The sequence below is a fragment of the Rhinoderma darwinii genome, chromosome 11 (genome assembly GCF_050947455.1).
Source record: "Rhinoderma darwinii isolate aRhiDar2 chromosome 11, aRhiDar2.hap1, whole genome shotgun sequence".
Lineage (NCBI taxonomy): Eukaryota > Metazoa > Chordata > Amphibia > Anura > Rhinodermatidae > Rhinoderma > Rhinoderma darwinii.
In genome coordinates this window covers 376224-397384 of record NC_134697.1, presented here as the reverse complement: position 1 = coordinate 397384, position 21161 = coordinate 376224, and the positions used below count along the sequence as shown (strand labels likewise).

General features: G+C 56.1%; 1 protein-coding gene across 1 annotated transcript in view; it reads left to right on the top strand.

Moving 5' to 3' along the window:
- CACUL1 (CDK2 associated cullin domain 1) overlaps window positions 1-14954 on the top strand; it is a 65185-nt gene extending 50231 nt beyond the window's left edge. Inside the window, exons 7-9 of the mRNA XM_075842678.1 lie at window positions 7921-8059; window positions 13768-13811; window positions 14518-14954. Of these exons, the coding sequence (XP_075698793.1) occupies window positions 7921-8059; window positions 13768-13811; window positions 14518-14552 (218 nt within the window). The 3' untranslated portion in view covers window positions 14553-14954. The remainder of the gene's footprint in view (window positions 1-7920; window positions 8060-13767; window positions 13812-14517) is intronic.
- The last annotated feature ends 6207 nt before the right edge of the window (window positions 14955-21161 follow it).

Here is a 21161-nt window from a genome sequence, read left to right as displayed (position 1 = left end):
CAGTGTATGCGGGGATGATGAGGTAGGGCCAGTGTATGCGGGGATGATGAGGTAGTGCCGGTGTATACGGGGATGATGAGGTAGGGCCGGTGTATGCGGGGATGGTGAGGTAGGGCCGGTGTATGCGGGGATGATGAGGTAGGGCCGGTGTATACAGGGATGATGAGGTAGGGCCGGTGTATACAGGGATGATGAGGTAGGGCCGCTGTATACAGGGATGATGAGGTAGGGCCGGTGTATACGGGGATGATGAGGTAGGGCCGGTGTATGCGGGGATGGTGAGGTAGGGCCGGTGTATGCGGAGATGGTGAGGTAGGGCCGGTGTATGCGGGGATGGTGAGGTAGGGCCGGTGTATGCGGGGATGGTGAGGTAGGGCCGGTGTATGCGGGGATGGTGAGGTAGGGCCGGTGTATGCGGGGATGGTGAGGTAGGGCCGGTGTATGCGGGGATGGTGAGGTAGGGCCGGTGTATGCGGGGATGATGAGGTAGGGCCGGTGTATGCGGGGATGATGAGGTAGGGCCGGTGTATGCGGGGATGATGAGGTGGGGCCGGTGTATGCGGGGATGATGAGGGGGGGCCGGTGTATGCGGGGATGATGAGGGGGGGCCGGTGTATACGGGGATGGTGAGGGGGGGGCCGGTGTATGCGGGGATGATGAGGGGGGGCCGGTGTATACGGGGATGGTGAGGGGGGGCCGGTGTATACGGGGATGGTGAGGGGGGGCCGGTGTATACGGGGATGATGAGGTAGGGCCGGTGTATGCGGGGATGATGAGGTAGGGCCGGTGTATGCGGGGATGATGAGGTAGGGCCGGTGTATGCGGGGATGATGACGTAGGGCCGGTGTATGCGGGGATGGTGAGGTAGGGCCGGTGTATACGGGGATGATGAGGTAGGGCCGGTGTATACGGGGATGATGAGGTAGGGCCGCTGTATGCGGGGATGATGAGGTAGGGCCGGTGTATGCGGGGATGGTGAGGTAGGGCCGGTGTATGCGGGGATGGTGAGGTAGGGCCGGTGTATGCGGGGATGGTGAGGTAGGGCCGGTGTATGCGGGGATGGTGAGGTGGGGCCGGTGTATGCGGGGATGGTGAGGTGGGGCCGGTGTATGCGGGGATGGTGAGGTGGGGCCGGTGTATGCGGGGATGGTGAGGTGGGGCCGGTGTATGCGGGGATGGTGAGGTGGGGCCGGTGTATGCGGGGATGGTGAGGGGGGGCCGGTGTATACGGGGATGGTGAGGGGGGGCCGGTGTATACGGGGATGATGAGGGAGGGCCGGTGTATGCGGGGATGATGAGGTGGGGCCGGTATATGCGGGATGAAGAGGTGGGGCCGGTGTATGCGGGGATGATGAGGGGGGGCTGGTGTATGCGGGGATGATGAGGGGGGGGCCGGTGCACGCGGGGCCGGTGCATGCGGGGATGGTGAGGCAGGGCTGGGCTATTATTACCTAAATCAAAATCCTGATTAATTGAACATGTGACCTTGATTACGATTCCTTAGGCCACGCCCATGTTTCCATGCTACTCCATATAATATGCTACTGTATATAATATACCCCGACATGACCCCCACACAGTATAATGCCCCCAATAGTACCCGATAATACTATACATCCTCACCTAACCCCGTCCCAATGACGAGCGGAGGAGATCCCTCTGGTCTGTGCGGCTCGGTGCAGACCGGTGCGGTGACGTCACTGCCTCACGTCCGGCGATACATAGTGAATGGTGGAGCAGGGACATTATGGCCTAGTTCTTTACCATTGGAGTCAACTTTATCTGTGTCCTAAAGATGCAGATGTTTTAAACCGGGAAAAAATAATTGATAAAACCGAAATTCGCAAGATAACGTCTATTAATTGTGTTGATTATTTTATTCTCGATTTGTTTGCCCAGCCCTAATCTGAACCTGTGCACATTGGTGTTATTCGGAAACCTCTTACTAGGGAAAAAAAGAGATGTACGTAAACTCATTGTCTTGATTGTGGGGGGCTCAGGGCACTACGCTGATTATTACCCATATTAGATCCGCAGACCGATCGCTGTGTCTGGTGTAAAAGAGCAGATGAAACTGGAGACCTCTGATCTGTTGGAGCCAATGTCTGCTCTGGCGCAGGGTGAAGACCAGTTGTTGGTACCAGAGTCTTATTGTTTAGTGACCGTTCACACCTGCAGTAAAACACGAGGTTTCTAGATCTGCTGAACTGGACAATTTCATGGACAAAGCCTTTTCTCGTGATATGGCGTTGTTAACCGTCCGCACCAGTGGTCATGGGTTCAGTTGAGGGGTCATCCCTAACATCAGGACTCATGAGATTCTGCAGCTTCAAGTTCTCATCCGGTCTGAGCATCCAGAAGTTCTTCGTTTCCAGCTGATTGTGTCTCCAACGTTTCTAGTTATTTGGGGGATTCCTCGGCTTTCTACTCACAATCCATCCATCGGGAAATACCTCGTATACAGTCCCCTCTGAATATTCTCAGATAAATTGTCTGGATAAGCCTTCGTCTTCACTGCCTGAGAGAACCTCAATCTCCGAACGTTCAGTCATAGACTCATCACCATCAGGATGTCGGAGATAAAAAGAACGCAGATCAACTTCCTCCACGTCGTACATGTGATCGACCAATAGGACTGAGACCTGGAGATGAAATACCCTCTGGTCGGACTGAAAACCCTAGGGGAATATTAGGATGAGGAGGAAAGTCTCCCTCTGGCCGCCTACATCTCCTCTGGAGCTCCTTGTTCTTTGGTGAGAAGGAAGATTCCTCCTTCCGTCCCGGCGTTGACCATAAAGAGATTAATAACCTGATAAATCCTGTCCCTTTAATTCCAGAATTACCTGAAAGACTTCGCACAGCTGAAACATTTCCTGAGCTTGATCTGCGAGGAGCAGGTAACCGTGTTCTCCTCCGTCCTGGGGATGAAGAGACGACTGCCCTCCGGACGCGGCACCGACACTTCCAGTATCTTGTAATGTCCCGGCCACTTCCCAGCGTTTTATTAATGATGTTTTCGGGGGCTTATTGGATCAATTTGCAATTGTCGACCTGGATGACATCTTCATTATTTCAGACCATCTTGAGGAGCATCGGAAACCTGTCTCCACCGGGCCACGACGACTTTCAGAACATCGATTATTCATTAAACTTGAGAAATGTGAATTCGAACATCCTACAGTTCTATTCTTGGATACATTATATCTCCAGAAGGTCTGAGCATGGACCTCGTCAAATCAAGACGGTTTATTGGCCAACCCCCAAAAGATGGAAAAGTTCAGAGATTCATTGATTTTGCTAATTTCTACAAATAGTTCATTCTGGACTTCTCCAATATCATTGCACCAATCACTCGGCTAACGAAGAAGAATATTGGCTGTACAGGACTCTCTCCAGCAGAGGTTACCGAGGTTCATGCAGTCCCGACTCTGCGGTCAGGAGATAACATGTTGTGACCTTGTTCTTATTCTTCTCATCTGAAAAGGACTGATATCGGAAATAAAGAACTGTCAGCGATAACCATAAAGTTTCTGGAGGGAACCGATAAGCCTGGAACGGTATTTACTGATCCCAGAAATCTGGAATTCATCCACGATGCCAAAATATGATCCTCCAGACAAGCCAGATGGACTTTATTTTCTTCATTTGACTTTGTGATAACTTCATAGACCGGACGCCTTCTCCAGGGTGTTCTCGGAGTCTGCACAGAAATACAAGTTTGACGGCACAATTAGAGCTTTGTCGGGGCTCCTCCTTATTCCACAGAGTTCCTGACTGGATATGAAAGGGACTTACTGCTCAGTCCTCTAAGGAATATCAATCCCTTCTTCAAAGATGGCTTCTGGAGGTGACCTCATTCTCTGCACCAGACGCAGCAGGACTTGATGTCCTTATTATTAGTCCATGATTCTAAGCCGGCTGGACATTTAGGCATTAAAAAGACTCCAGAACTTCTTTCCCGTACCTATTGGTGGCCAAACTTTAAGACTAATCTCCAAAACTCTGTTTCTTCATGTGTGATTTGTGCTCAAAATAAAACTCCCTGCTCTCCTCCCTTGGGTTTGCTACAGCCGCTCCTGATTCCATTTCGACCTTGGGGCTCCGTTTCTATGGATATTGAGGTTGACCTTCCAACGGAATGAACACTATTCTGGATTTCACAAACCGTTTCAGATAAATGTCCCTTTTCTATCTCAATCGAGGGAATTCCCTGCGGAACAAACGATGACTCGGGAAGTGTCCCAATGGCCTAAAACCGATAATGTGGTTTCTGACCGAGGGGAACAATTCACTTCCAAATTCTGGAAATGTCTTTCCTCTGCTCTTGGAATAAGTCAATTTGTCTTCTGCCTTTTCATCCCAAATGAAATGGACAAACAAAGAACTGATGAAACGTGAACAGAAGCCTCGATGCTGCGTTAGTTATCAACCGAACAATATATATTCATCATAGAGAGAAAGGGGGAAAAAGAAAAACCGTAAGTCAGCTAGGCCAACTCGAAATTCATAAGAGAAGATGTGACCCGTGGAGAGATTCCTCTTCTGTCCCCATTAGTCTGCGACTTCCCTCCCCACGACCTGATGCAACGCCCAGCTCAACCACCGAGGGAACCCATGCTGGGATGCTGAATTCTAGGGTCGGAGAGCACCTTATTCTGCTCCTTTCTCCATGGCTATGTATGTAGCATCCGCCTAGATCTGCTTCTGTGTGATTCCTCAGTGATGAGCAGGAAACACATTGACAGAACAGATATAACATCACCGCAGCGGGATTAAAATGGGAGATTGGCAAATTAGGGGACCATAAAAGGGCCTGAAGGGAAACCGGAGATGTAAGCGGGGGCTCCAGGGCGACCACTGCTGCGAAACAGGAGATGTGAGGGCTCCAGGGCGACCGATGGCGGTTCTTTCTTCTTATGGATAGAGGTAACCTGGGAAAGCCGGGCGGCAAGATAGAACTTGTAAAGATTGGGAGCTGATAACCTCCTACCCATTTATGTAAGCAAGTGGTTGTTATATTTGACCTTTTTCCAAACCAAATGAAATTTTTTCAGATTAAAGTTTTCTGTATACCTGGCTGTGAGGAGAGCTCGGCCCTGTATTATCAGTACTGGGTGTAGTGGTCTGTACTCTGTATACCTGGCTGTGAGGAGAGCTCGGCCCCTGTATTATCAGTACTGGGTGTAGTGGTCTGTATACCTGGCTGTGAGGAGAGCTCGGCCCCTGTATTATCAGTACTTGGTGTAGTGGTCTGTACTCTGTATACCTGGCTGTGAGGAGAGCTCGGCCCCTGTATTATCAGTACTGGGTGTAGTGGTCTGTACTCTGTATACCCGGCTGTGAGGAGAGCTCGGCCCCTGTATTATCAGTACTGGGTGTAGTGGTCTGTACTCTGTATACCTGGCTGTGGGGAGAGCTCGGCCCCTGTATTATCAGTACTGGGTGTAGAGGTCTGTACTCTGTATTCCTGGCTGTGAGGAGAGCTCGGCCCCTGTATTATCAGTACTGGGTGTAGTGGTCTGTACTCTGTATACCTGGCTGTGGGGAGAGCTCGGCCCCTGTATTATCAGTACTGGGTGTAGTGGTCTGTACTCTGTATTCCTGGCTGTGAGGAGAGCTCGGCCCTGTATTATCAGTACTGGGTGTAGTGGTCTGTACTCTGTATACCTGGCTGTGAGGAGAGCTCGGCCCCTGTATTATCAGTACTGGGTGTAGTGGTCTGTACTCTGTATTCCTGGCTGTGAGGAGAGCTCGGCCCCTGTAGTATCAGTACTGAGTGTAGTGGTCTGTACTCTGTATACCCGGGTGTGAGGAGAGCTCGGCCCCTGTATTATCAGTACTGGGTGTAGTGGTCTGTACTCTGTATACCTGGCTGTGAGGAGAGCTTGGCCCTGTATTATCAGTACTGGGTGTAGTGGTCTGTACTCTGTATACCCGGCTGTGAGGAGAGCTCGGCCCCTGTATTATCAGTACTGGGTGTAGTGTCTGTACTCTGTATTCCTGGCTGTGAGGAGAGCTCGGCCCCTGTAGTATCAGTACTGGGTGTAGTGGTCTGTACTCTGTATACCCGGCTGTGTGGAGAGCTCGGCCCCTGTATTATCAGTACTGGGTGTAGTGGTCTGTACTCTGTATACCTGGCTGTGAGGAGAGCTCGGCCCCTGTATTATCAGTACTGGGTGTAGTGGTCTGTACTCTGTATTCCTGGCTGTGAGGAGAGCTCGGCCCCTGTAGTATCAGTACTGGGTGTAGTGGTCTGTACTCTGTATACCTGGCTGTGGGGAGAGCTCGGCCCCTGTATTATCAGTACTGGGTGTAGTGGTCTGTACTCTGTATACCTGGCTGTGGGGAGAGCTCGGCCCCTGTATTATCAGTACTGGGTGTAGTGGTCTGTACTCTGTATACCCGGCTGTGAGGAGAGCTCGGCCCTGTATTATCAGTACTGGGTGTAGTGGTCTGTACTCTGTATTCCTGGCTGTGAGGAGAGCTCGGCCCCTGTAGTATCAGTACTGGGTGTAGTGGTCTGTACTCTGTATACCCGGCTGTGTGGAGAGCTCGGCCCCTGTATTATCAGTACTGGGTGTAGTGGTCTGTACTCTGTATACCTGGCTGTGAGGAGAGCTCGGCCCCTGTATTATCAGTACTGGGTGTAGTGGTCTGTACTCTGTATACCTGGCTGTGAGGAGAGCTCGGCCCCTGTATTATCAGTACTGGGTGTAGTGGTCTGTACTCTGTATACCTGGCTGTGAGGAGAGCTCGGCCCCTGTATTATCAGTACTGGGTGTAGTGGTCTGTACTCTGTATACCTGGCTGTGAGGAGAGCTCGGCCCCTGTATTATCAGTACTGGGTGTAGTGGTCTGTACTCTGTATACCTGGCTGTGAGAGAGCTCGGCCCCTGTATTATCAGTACTGGGTGTAGTGGTCTGTACTCTGTATTCCTGGCTGTGAGGAGAGCTCGGCCCCTGTATTATCAGTACTGGGTGTAGTGGTCTGTACTCTGTATTCCTGGCTGTGAGGAGAGCCCGGCCCCTGTATTATCAGTACTGGGTGTAGTGGTCTGTACTCTGTATACCTGGCTGTGAGGAGAGCTCGGCCCCTGTATTATCAGTACTGGGTGTAGTGGTCTGTACTCTGTATACCTGGCTGTGAGGAGAGCTCGGCCCCTGTATTATCAGTACTGGGTGTAGTGGTCTGTACTCTGTATACCCGGCTGTGAGGAGAGCTCGGCCCCTGTATTATCAGTACTGGGTGTAGTGGTCTGTACTCTGTATTCCCGGCTGTGAGGAGAGCTCGGCCCCTGTATTATCAGTACTGGGTGTAGTGGTCTGTACTCTGTATTCCCGGCTGTGAGGAGAGCTCGGCCCCTGTATTATCAGTACTGGGTGTAGTGGTCTGTACTCTGTATACCCGGCTGTGAGGAGAGCTCGGCCCCTGTATTATCAGTACTGGGTGTAGTGGTCTGTACTCTGTATACCTGGCTGTGAGGAGAGCTCGGCCCCTGTATTATCAGTACTGGGTGTAGTGGTCTGTACTCTGTATACCTGGCTGTGAGGAGAGCTCGGCCCCTGTATTATCAGTACTGGGTGTAGTGGTCTGTACTCTGTATTCCTGGCTGTGAGGAGAGCTCGGCCCCTGTATTATCAGTACTGGGTGAAGTGGTCTGTACTCTGTATACCTGGCTGTGAGGGGAGCTCGGCCCCTGTATTATCAGTACTGGGTGTCCCCTGTGTAGTGGTCTGTACTCTGTATACTGGGTCAGTACTGGGTGTCCCTGTGTAGTGGTCTGTACTCTGTATACTGGGTTAGTACTGGGTGTCCCCTGTGTAGTGGTCAGTTCGACCTCTGTGCTTTGTGGTCAATGTATGATTATATTTGCACCCGTCTACAGGACATCGTTTCTATAGTCGATCTTTCTCTTGCAGAATGGGTCCAGCTCGCTCCGGTGTTGTTCTCCAAATTTATCCCCAACATTCTACCACCGGCCATGGAATCGGAGCTGCAGGATTACGCCGCCCAGGATCGGGAGCTACAGCGAGATCTGATGCAGAATGGATTTAACAGGTCAGTGGCTGTAGGCGCCTCCACTTAGTGCAATATAATTTGATCCCTGCTGGGCACAGGGTCTAGTATGTGTGGCCCGGCCTGCAGTCCGTCTGTCCTATGATCTGCTGCTATGTTCTGGTATTTGTCTATACCAGGGGTCTCAACACGGCCGGGTAAATGGGCCGCAGATAGAAAAAATGGGAAGTTGGCGGCCGCATTACTTTCCAATTTGATACAATACAAAATTATTGTTAATCAATTAGTTATTTCATCTATAATAACAATACATTACTATAATATGTAGAGGGTGCCACACGCACACGCCCCCCCATAGAGGATGACACACACACACACACCTCCCCCCCCCCCAGAGAAGGTGCCACAGACACACACACACCCCCGTAGAAGGTGACACACACACACCCCCCTGTAGAGAGTGCCTCACACACGACCCCCTGTAGAGAGTGCCTCACACACGCCCCCCCGTAGAGGGTGCCACACACACACACACACACGCCCCCCCCCCCGTAGAGGATGACACACACACACACATCCCCCCGTCCCCCCCCCCAGAGAAGTGCCACAGACACCCCCCCCCCGTAGAAGGTGACACAGACACACACACGCCCCCCTGTAGAGAGTGCCTCACACACGCCCCCCCGTAGAGGGTGCCACACACACACACACACGCCCCCCCCCCCCCCCGTAGAGGATGACACACACACACACACATCCCCCCGTCCCCCCCCCCCCCAGAGAAGGTGCCACAGACACCCCCCCCGTAGAAGGTGACACACTCACACCCCCCCCTGTAGAGTGCCTCGCACACGCCCCCCTGTAGAGGGTGCCTCGCACACGCCCCCCTGTAGAGGGTGCCTCGCACACGCCCCCCTGTAGAGGGTGCCTCGCACACGCACCCCTGTAGAGGGTGCCTCGCACACGCCCCCCTGTAGAGGGTGCCTCGCACACGCCCCCCTGTAGAGGGTGCCTCGCACACGCCCCCCTGTAGAGGGTGCCTCGCACACGCCCCCTGTAGAGGGTGCCTCGCACACGCCCCCCTGTAGAGGGTGCCTCGCACACGCCCCCCTGTAGAGGTGCCTCGCACACGCCCCCCTGTAGAGGGTGCCTCGCACACGCCCCCCTGTAGAGGGTGCCTCGCACACGCCCCCCTGTAGAGGGTGCCTCGCACACGCCCCCCTGTAGAGGGTGCCTCGCACACGCCCCCCTGTAGAGGGTGCCTCGCACACGCCCCTGTAGAGGGTGCCTCGCACACGCCCCCCTGTAGAGGGTGCCTCGCACACCGCCCCCTGTAGAGGGTGCCTCGCACACGCCCCCCTGTAGAGGGTGCCTCGCACACGCCCCCCTGTAGAGGGTGCCTCGCACACGCCCCCCTGTAGAGGGTGCCTCGCACACGCCCCCCTGTAGAGGGTGCCTCGCACACGCCCCCTGTAGAGGGTGCCTCGCACACGCCCCCCTGTAGAGGGTGCCTCGCACACGCCCCCCTGTAGAGGGTGCCTCGCACACGCCCCCTGTAGAGGGTGCCTCGCACACGCCCCCCTGTAGAGGGTGCCTCGCACACGCCCCCTGTAGAGGGTGCCTCGCACACGCCCCCCTGTAGAGGGTGCCTCGCACACGCCCCCCTGTAGAGGGTGCCTCGCACACGCCCCCCTGTAGAGGGTGCCTCGCACACGCCCCCCTGTAGAGGGTGCCTCGCACACGCCCCCCTGTAGAGGGTGCCTCGCACACGCCCACCCTGTAGAGGTGCCTCGCACACGCCCCCCTGTAGAGGGTGCCTCGCACACGCCCCCTGTAGAGGGTGCCTCGCACACGCCCCCCTGTAGAGGGTGCCTCGCACACGCCCCCTGTAGAGGGTGCCTCGCACACGCCCCCCTGTTAGAGGGTGCCTCGCACACGCCCCCCTGTAGAGGGTGCCTCGCACACGCCCCCCTGTAGAGGGTGCCTCGCACACGCCCCCCCCCCGTAGAGGGTGCCTCGCACACGCCCCCCCCCCCGTAGAGGGTGCCTCGCACACGCCCCCCCCCGTAGAGGGTGCCTCGCACACGCCCCCCCCCCGTAGAGGGTGCCTCGCACACGCCCCCCCCCGTAGAGGGTGCCTCGCACACGCCCCCCCCCCGTAGAGGGTGCCTCGCACACGCCCCCCCCCCCGTAGAGGGTGCCTCGCACACGCCCCCCCCCCGTAGAGGGTGCCTCGCACACGCCCCCCCCCGTAGAGGGTGCCTCGCACACGCCCCCCCCCCGTAGAGGGTGCCTCGCACACGCCCCCCCCCCGTAGAGGGTGCCTCGCACACATGCCCCTCCCCCGTAGAGGGTGCCTCGCACACATGCCCCTCCCCGTAGAGGGTGCCACGCACACATGCCCCTCCCCCGTAGAGGGTGCCACGCACACATGCCCCTCCCCCGTAGAGGGTGCCACGCACACATGCCCTCCCCCCGTAGAGGGTGCCACGCACACATGCCCCTCCCCCGTAGAGGGTGCCACGCACACATGCCCCTCCCCCGTAGAGGGTGCCACGCACACATGCCCCTCCCCCGTAGAGGGTGCCACGCACACATGCCCCTCCCCCGTAGAGGGTGCCACGCACACATGCCCCTCCCCCGTAGAGGGTGCCACGCACACATGCCCCTCCCCCGTAGAGGGTGCCACGCACACATGCCCCTCCCCCGTAGAGGGTGCCACGCACACATGCCCCTCCCCCGTAGAGGGTGCCACGCACACATGCCCCTCCCCCGTAGAGGGTGCCACGCACACATGCCCCTCCCCCGTAGAGGGTGCCACGCACACATGCCCCTCCCCCGTAGAGGGTGCCACAGACACACACACACGCCCCCCTGTAGAGAGTGCCTCACACACACCCCCCTGTAGAGGGTGCCTCACACACAACCCACTGTAGTGGGTGCCTCTCACACACACGCCCCCGTAGTGGGTGCCTCTCACACACACGCCCCCCGTAGAGGGTTCCTCTCACACACACGCCCCCCGTAGAGGGTGCCACACACACACATGCCCCCCCCCCCCGTAGAGGGTGGCACATATACACACACATGCCCCGTAGAGGGTGCTACGCACACACATGCCCCCAGCAGAGGGTGCCACGCACACACATGCCCCCCCGCAGAGGGTGCCACGCACACACATGCCCCCCCCCGCAGAGGGTGCCACACACACACACGTACCCCGTAGAGGTTGACACACACACACACGCACACACACACACGACCCCCGTAGAGGGTGACACACGCACACACACACGCCCCCGTAGAGGGTGACACACACACACACGCCCCCCGTAGAGGGTGACACGCACACGCCCCCCGTAGAGGGTGACACGCACACGCCCCCCCGTAGAGGGTGCCACGCACACATGCCCCTCCCCCGTAGAGGGTGCCACACACACATGCCCCTCCCCCGTAGAGGGTGCCACACACACATGCCCCTCCCCGTAGAGGGTGCCACACACACATGCCCCTCCCCCGTAGAGGGTGTCACACACACATGCCCCTCCCCCGTAGAGGATGACACACACACACACACCACACCACACACCCCCCCGTAGAAGGTGCCACAGACACACACATCCCCCCCCCCGTAGAGGGTGGCACATATACACACACATGCCCCCGTAGAGGGTGCTACGCACACACATGCCCCCAGCAGAGGGTGCCACGCACACACATGCCCCCCCCGCAGAGGGTGCCACGCACACACACGTACCCCGTAGAGGTTGACACACACGCACACACACACGACCCCCGTAGAGGGTGACACACGCACACACACACGCCCCCGTAGAGGGTGACACACGCACACACACACGCCCCCGTAGAGGGTGACACACACACACACACACACACACGCCCCCCGTAGAGGGTGACACACACACACACACCGCCCCCGTAGAGGGTGACACACACACACACGCCCCCCGTAGAGGGTGACACACGCACACACACTCGCCCCCCGTAGAGGGTGCCTCACACGCACACACACACGCCCCCCGTAGAGGGTGACACACACACGCACACACACACGCCCCCCGTAGAGGGTGACACACACACACGCACACTTACACGCCCCCCGTAGAGGGTGACACACACACGCACACACACACACGCCCCCCGTAGAGGGTGCTCACACACACACACACACGCGCCCCCACAGAGGATGCCACACACACACATGTCCCCCGTAGAGGGTGCCACACACACACACACACACACACACACATGCCCCCCCCCCGCAGAGGGTGCCACACACACACACACATGCCCCCCGTAGAGGGTGCCACACACACACACACACACATGACCCCTGCATATAGCTCCATTGGGGCTCCCACTAGGAGTGGAACCCCCAGACAGAGAGTCGCCGGGGATTCCTCTGCCGGAGGAGCCCTTGACATCACTGTCCATGGACGGCCACGTCAGGGGATCCTCCTGGACAGGAATGTGATCTTAGGGGCAACCCCAGAGCCGGAGTCCCAGAGCAGAGCACTAGCATAGGATCTGCTGCGGAACTCTGGGGAAGCCTGTGACATCACTGTCCATATATGGCTAGTGATGTCGGGGGCAACCCCAGAGCCGGAGTCCCTGGGACTCCAGCTCTGCTCCTGACATCACTGTCCATATATGATGTCAGGGGTTTCCTCAGAGCTCTAGTCCCATAGCAGAGCTCTAGTATAGGCTCTGCTCTGGAATGCTAGGCAAGCCCCTGACATCACTGTCCATATATGGACAGTGATGTCATAGGCAATCCCAGATCCAGGGTCGCGGGCAGAGCGCTAGTAGTGCTATTACTAGGACTCCATCTCTGCTCATGAGATGTCAGGGGCTTCCTCAGAGCAGGAGTCTGGGGAGCAGAGCGCTAGTATAAGCTCTACTCTGGGACTCCAGAACTGGGGAAGCCCCTGATATCACTCTCCATATATGGACAGTGACGTCAGGGCTTTGTCATTCGTCTGCGCACTCGTCCTATGGCCTACTCTCTCCCCTCCCAAGGGAGCTGCGGTGCACTGCGGGCCGCAGATGGACCGCCTCAGGGGCTGCGTGTTTGAGACCCCTGGGTCTATACCCTACTTGGATTTGGTGAAGTTTTCTTAGAAGTGAAATAAGGAAATGGCGTGATCGTGGGGCCTCGCGTGGTGCTAGGCGGCTAGAGCTGCAGGATTGTTCATAATAGTTGGTTTTGTAATGCTGCTACTTTAATCTTTTTGCTCCTTTTATAAAATGCCCCACAGTAGACATCAGAGGAGCGCACACCCCAGCTGTTGTAGAACCTTTCCTAGTTTATTGTAAAGTTGATCAGTGATTGATATGAAGCTCCTACTTTTCCTAAAGATGTTGTGCAGCAGCTGAGTGCATTACACCGAGGTGGGGGTTGGGGAGCAGCTAAGGGTTGCTTTGAGTAGGCGATCACCAGACTGGGTGTGCAGGACATTCTGGAGGTGTGGGTTTATTTCAATAGATGTAAGTAGGAATTGGCATGGACTGTGACTGTGGCAGCCCCTGGTGTTGTCAGGGCCCTGCCCCCGGTTTTAACTCTTTCCGCTCTCTTTGGCCACCGGTGTACTTTGTCCAATTAGGTAGCAATTGTAAATCGGTGCAGATGGGAGGAGGTCACATTCGTCCCGTCCCCCATGAGCAGTTACTGCCCGTGAAGCTGAAGTGATTACGTAGATGTCACCAACCATCTTTTACTCTCTCCTCAGAGGTGACCAGTCCCGGAAAAGAGCCGGAGATGAATTATCCTATAGTAAGTATAAGGGCCCTCCCTGGTTACACATGGTTATTGAAAGGGAGATGGGGGTGTCTTTTCCATCGCAGAAAGTGAGTGTTTAGAGCCACGTCCACCATCCCATTCTTATCTTAGTTAGAAGAATTAATAGGGACCGTTATTTGGGGCAGTGAAGTGCGGCTCCTCTAGAAGCATTATCTGCAGTGCCCTCTTATCAGATTAGAGAGGAGTAGCGGGTGATGTGGCAGATGTTGGGGGGGGGGGAGGAGGAGTAGGCGTCAGGGCAGTTGTAAAGGCAGAAATAGCTAGAGCAAGTGTCGGGGCAGGCAAGGCAGTAATATGTGTCAGGGCTAGGGAAGAGTAACGGTTGTCGGGGGGGGGGGGGGGGGGCAGGAACGGTTGTCGTGGGGAGAAGGAACGGTTGCCGAGGGGGAGAGGAGGAGGAGAAGAAATGGTTGCCAACGGCGGGGGAGAAGAGACGGTTGCCATGGGGGGGGGGAGAAGAAACGGGGGGGGGGGGGCATAGTAACCAATCGGCTTTATGATAGCTGGGATTTCATTGGCTGTTCCACTTTGCATTAGTTGTCATCACTGTCCCTGGTGTCGGCACACTCGTCTCCCTGGTGTCGGCACACTCGTCTCCCTGGTGTCTCGTCTCCCTGGTGTCTCGTCTCACTGGTGTCGGCACAGTCGTCTCCTGACCGTTGTCTCGCTTGTTTTTCAGATGGTTCGTGCAATAGTTCTCAGAGTTACAGATAAGGTGGACTCTCCGGCAGCAGCTCGTGGACTGAGGCTTCTGTGGAGCCACGTGGACTGTTATTAGCGGTGCGCTCCTGCCTGTATATACATAGGAACATATATATATATATATTTTTTTTTTAAAGAAAACTTGAACTCTTGCTGCTACCAGAAGGTGAGAGACTTTGATCTCCCGGCACAGCGCTCCGCCCTCCTGACACCCGGCGCATTTCAGCTGCTTTCTCATTTGTATAAAAATTGTAAAAAAGAAAGGAAAGAAAAGTGACCCCCGAGCCGCAGCCTCTTATTGCCACCCCATCCCCCGTTCTCCCTCGTGCGTCTCCTGCTGCGTTTTGATCGGGTTCAGTATTTATAACGTTGTTCTTCTCTTTGTGGACCAAAATTAAACTCTTGACTTCTTCATGTGGTGGAGCCGCAGTCATCTGTCCGCAAGAAGCTGCATGTCCTGCACCGCTCATGGCAGCGTAAGAAGAAGCGGCACAGCTGCCCACAGGCCCCGCCCAGCAGCAGAGACGCTCCTCCCCCTCTGAACTCCATCTCTACATGGCTGCCACGTCATAGGGCTTCCCAGCGGAGATGGACAAATAGACTGTTCAATTCCTCACCTTTTGTCAAGATCTCCACTTACTATCAGGGAATGAAAATGTCTTATTTACTTCAAGGCTGAAAACTTGTCCTGACCTAGTCCTGCTCACAGCTGAGGAGTTGTTACACTGTATCAGTGTAGAAAATCCTTTGCATGCTAATGACAGCAGCACACATGTTACTCCTGCAGTCCGTGTTTACATTGCGTTTTAGTCCAGGAAAGCTCCGGCCATACGTGATAAACGACTCCATAGGGCTCGATTACCCGGGCGGAGGCCAGACCTGCGTCCTTTTGGCCTCCATTGGGCTGGTATACATCAGTATATCTTGTTCTAGCTATGAAATGGCGTATTCCTTACAACGGAATTCCACAAAAAAAAGCAAACCGGCGGCACATGTATTCTTAACGTGGGAGACGTACGCCACTGTATGATCGCCGTCACGTCCCCCGTTAGGCGGCCGTCGCCTGGAGATAGGTACGTGGTATCTGTGACCCATAGGCTATAATGGTATCAGTTTAACAGAAGCAGAGAAAAGGTCATGAGAGTAAAACAAGATAAAAACGTGATGTGATCGGGACCTTATTTGTACTGATAAATTGTGACAAATCCTCAGCTGTGCAAGCAGGACTAGGTCAGGATGTTTTTTCAACTGATCCCATTCTGTAGTGATCTCAATCTTAGTGGGGTAGTTGCCATAATACGCTCGCCTGAATGTATCCTAATGATAAGGGCACGTAGAAGACGTCGGTCCTCAGAACACCTGGCGCTACTCCACCTGCGGTCTGTGGCCCTGTGGGACGGGTCATCTTACCTGGTGTGTGGATTATGGAGGAACGCTCTGTGAACGTAATCTCTAGCCACAGCCCTGACGTTTCTGTGTGGGGTCCGGAGAGTAGGAAGAAGGCGGCTTCACCCAGGAAGACTCGTGAGATGGATTACCTTGATTCTCCAGTGTGAACGCCTCCATTAAAGACTGAGCGATCCTGTGGATCACTGATCGTAGTAATCAGACATGAAATCATACATAGCCTATAGTGGGGCACCCGGATCCTTCAGTAACCCTAAGGGGGGCTGTCATGTGGACGTCCTGTCATCCCCTGTCCATTGTGAGAGTTGTAACATTCTGCAGTGTGAGAACAGGAGAGGATTTCCTTCCATCTCTGAGGGTCCGATAGACCCCCCCTGTGTGTAGTGAGCAGCCGTCACCTCTGCTTCTTGAAGGGACTGTCCTGTAACGTCCCTGCAGTGCTGGGGTGGGTGCCGCGGGGGCAGCAACAGTACAGAGCAAAAATCCTCCCAGCAGCTGTATGAGAAGAAAGAGGGGCCGCCTGTGAATAGTACCCACTACCCACCCTGCTGCAACAACACTGCCTAATATTGTACAGGCTCGGGGGCCCCTATGAGATGCAAGCGTAGTTGGGAGCTCCTTCAGCACCAACGAGGGACCAAGCATGCGTATATTAGCATTCTTTAAAAGTAAGTGTCCCCAAAAAGAGCAGCTGGTTGACTGGTCTTAGGGTTGTCCAGGCAATAATTTATAGCAACTAACATGTCTTCACTGCGGGAACTCTGGAAAAGGAGGATCATGGGACAAGGCCACCCGCACTGTGTCTATGCAGTGATCTCCCCTCCCAGGAGCATGGTATAACACCCTGTGATCAGAGCTGCCCCTCCCAGGAGCATGGCATAACACACCCTGTGATCAGCTGCCCCTCCCAGGAGCATGGCATAACACACCCTGTGATCAGAGCTGCCCCTCCCTGGAGCATGGCATAACACACCCTGTGATCAGCTGCCCCTCCCAGGAGCATGGCATAACACACCCTGTGATCAGAGCTGCCCCTCCCTGGAGCATGGCATAACACACCCTGTGATCAGAGCTGCCCCTCCCAGGAGCATGGCATAACACACCCTGTGATCAGCTGCCCCTCCCAGGAGCATGGCATAACACACCCTGTGATCAGAGCTGCCCCTCCCTGGAGCATGGCATAACACACCCTGTGAGCAGAGCTGCCCCTCCCAGGAGCATGGCATAACACCCTGTGATCAGAGCTGCCCCTCCCTGGAGCATGGCATAACACCCTGTGATCAGAGCTGCCCCTCCCAGGAGCATGGCATAACACCCTGTGAGCAGAGCTGCCCCTCCCTGGAGCATGGCATAACACACCCTGTGAGCAGAGCTGCCCCTCCCAGGAGCATGGCATAACACCCTGTGATCAGCTGCCCCTCCCAGGAGCATGGCATAACACCCTGTGAGCAGAGCTGCCCCTCCCAGGAGCATGGCATAACACCCTGTGAGCAGAGCTGCCCCTCCCAGGAGCATGGCATAACACCCTGTGATCAGAGCTGCCCCTCCCAGGAGCATGGCATAACACCCTGTGATCAGAGCTGCCCATCCCTGGAGCATGGCATAACACGCCCTGTGATCAGAGCTGCCCCTCCCTGGAGCATGGCATAACACACTGTGAGCAGAGCTGCCCCTCCCTGGAGCATGGCATAACACCCTGTGATCAGAGCTGCCCCTCCCAGGAGCATGGCATAACACTCTGTGATCAGAGCTGCCCCTCCCTGGAGCAAGGCATAACACGACCTGTGATCAGAGCTGCCCCTCCCTGGAGCATGGCATAACACCCTGTGATCAGAGCTGCCCCTCCCTGGAGCATGGCATAACACACTGTGATCAGAGCTGCCCCTCCCTGGAGCATGGCATAACACGCCCTGTGATCAGAGCTGCTCCTCCCTGGAGCATGTCATAACACCCTGTGATCGGAGCTGCCCCTCCCTGGAGCATGGCATAACACGCCCTGTGATCAGAGCTGCCCCTCCCTGGAGCATGGCATAACACCCTGTGATCAGAGCTGCCCCTCCCTGGAGCATGGCATAACACAACCTGTGATCAGAGCTGCCCCTCCCAGGAGCATGGCATAACACCCTGTGATCAGAGCTGCCCCTCCCTGGAGCATGGCATAACACCCTGTGATCGGAGCTGCCCCTCCCTGGAGCATGGCATAACACGCCCTGTGATCAGAGCTGCCCCTCCCTGGAGCATGGCATAACACCCTGTGATCAGAGCTGCCCCTCCCTGGAGCATGGCATAACACCCTGTGATCGGAGCTGCCCCTCCCTGGAGCATGGCATAACACGCCCTGTGATCAGAGCTGCCCCTCCCTGGAGCATGGCATAACAACCTGTGATCAGAGCTGCCCCTCCCAGGAGCATGGCATAACACAACCTGTGATCAGAGCTGCCCCTCCCTGGAGCATGGCATAACACAACCTGTGATCAGAGCTGCCCCTCCCTGGAGCATGGCATAACACCCTGTGATCAGAGCTGCCCCTCCCTGGAGCATGGCATAACACCCTGTGATCAGAGCTGCCCCTCCGTGGAGCATGGCATAACACAACCTGTGATCAGAGCTGCCCCTCCCTGGAGCATGGCATAACACCCTGCGATCAGAGCTGCCCCTCCCTGGAGCATGGCATAACACACTGTGATCAGAGCTGCCCCTCCCTGGAGCATGGCATAACACACCCTGTGATCAGATCTGCCCAACCCCTGGAGCATGGCATAACACCCTGTGATCGGAGCTGCCCCTCCCTGGAGCATGGCATAACACGCCCTGTGATCAGAGCTGCCCCTCCCTGGAGCATGTCATAACACCCTGTGATCGGAGCTGCCCCTCCCTGGAACATGGCATAACACGCCCTGTGATCAGAGCTGCCCCTCCCTGGAGCATGGCATAACACACTGTGATCAGATCTGCCCAACCCCTGGAGCATGGCATAACATTACCTGTAATCAGAGCTGCCCCACCCAGGAGCATGGCATAACACGCTCTGTGATCAGAGCTGCCCCTCCCTGGAGCATGGCATAACACACCCTGTGATCAGAGCTGCCCCTCGCTGGAGCATGGCATAACAACCTGTGATCAGAGCTGCCCCTCCCTGGAGCATGGCATAACACCCTGTGATCAGAGCTGCCCCTCCCTTGAGCATGGCATAACACCCTGTGATCAGAGCTGCCCCTCCCTGGAGCATGGCATAACACACCCTGTGATCAGAGCTGCCCCTCCCTGGAGCATGGCATAACACACCCTGTGATCAGAGCTGCCCCTCCCTGGAGCATGGCATAACACCCTGTGATCAGAGCTGCCCCTCCCTGGAGCATGGCATAACACCCTGTGATCAGAGCTGCCCCTCCCTGGAGCATGGCATAACACACCCTGTGATCAGAGCTGCCCCTCCCTGGAGCATGGCATAACACCCTGTGATCAGAGCTGCCCCTCCCTGGAGCATGGCATAACACACTGTGATCAGAGCTGCCCCTCCTTGGAGCATGGCATAACACGCCCTGTGATCAGAGCTGCCCCTCCTAGGAGCATGGCATAACACAACCTGTGATCAGAGCTGCCCCTCCCTGGAGCATGTCATAACACCCTGTGATCAGAGCTGCCCCTCCCAGGAGCATGGCATAACACCCTGTGATCAGAGCTGCCCCTCCCTGGAGCATGGCATAACACCCTGTGATCAGAGCTGCCCCTCCCAGGAGCATGGCATAACACCCTGTGATCGGAGCTGCCCCTCCCAGGAGCATGGCATAACACCCTGTGATCAGAGCTGCCCCTCCCTGGAGCATGGCATAACACCCTGTGATCGGAGCTGCCCCTCCCTGGAGCATGGCATAACACGCCCTGTGATCAGAGCTGGCCCTCCCTGGAGCATGGCATAACACAACCTGTGATCAGAGCTGCCCCTCCCAGGAGCATGGCATAACACACTGTGATCAGAGCTGCCCCTCCCTGGAGCATGGCATAACACGCCCTGTGATCAGAGCTGGCCCTCCCTGGAGCATGGCATAACACAACCTGTGATCAGAGCTGCCCCTCCCAGGAGCATGGCATAACACACTGTGATCAGAGCTGCCCCTCCCTGGAGCATGGCATAACACAACCTGTGATCAGAGCTGCCCCTCCCAGGAGCATGGCATAACACACTGTGATCAGAGCTGCCCCTCCCTGGAGCATGGCATAACACGCCCTGTGATCAGAGCTGCCCCTCACTGGAGCATGGCATAACACGCCCTGTGATCAGAGCTGCCCCTCCCAGGAGCATGGCATAACACACTGTGATCAGAGCTGCCCAACCCCTGGAGCATGTCATAACACCCTGTGATCAGAGCTGCCCCTCCCTGGAGCATGGCATAACACGACCTGTGATCAGAGCTGCACCCTCCCTGGAGCATGGCATAACACCCTGTGATCAGAGATGCCCCTCCCAGGAGCATGGCATAACACCCTGTGATCGGAGCTGCCCCTCCCTGGAGCATGGCATAACACCCTGTGATCAGAGCTGCCCCTCCCAGGAACATGGCATAACACCCTGTGATCGGAGCTGCTCCTCCCTGGAGCATGGCATAACACAACCTGTGATCAGAGCTGCCCCTCCCTGGAGCATGGCATAACACCCTGTGATCAGAGCTGCCCCTCCCTGGAGCATGGCATAACACCCTGTGATCAGAGCTGCCCCTCCCTGGAGCATGGCATAACACGACCTGTGATCAGAGCTGCCCCTCCCTGGAGCATGGCATAACACACTGTGATCAGAGCTGCCCCTCCCTGGAGCATGGCATAACACCCTGTGATCAGAGCTGCCCCTCCCTGGAGCATGGCATAACACCCTGTGATCAGAGCTGCCCCTCCCTGGAGCATGGCATAACACCCTGTGATCAGAGCTGCCCCTCCCTGGAGCATGGCATAACACAACCTGTGATCAGAGCTGCCCCTCCCAGGAGCATGGCATAACACCCTGTAATCAGAGCTGCCCCTCCCTGGAGCATGGCATAACACACTGTGATCAGAGCTGCCCCTCCCAGGAGCATGGCATAACACGACCTGTGATCAGAGCTGCCCCTCCCTGGAGCATGGCATAACACCCTGTGATCAGAGCAGCCCCTCCCTGGAGCATGGCATAACACAACCTGTGATCAGAGCTGCCCCTCCTAGGAGCATGGCATAACACACTGT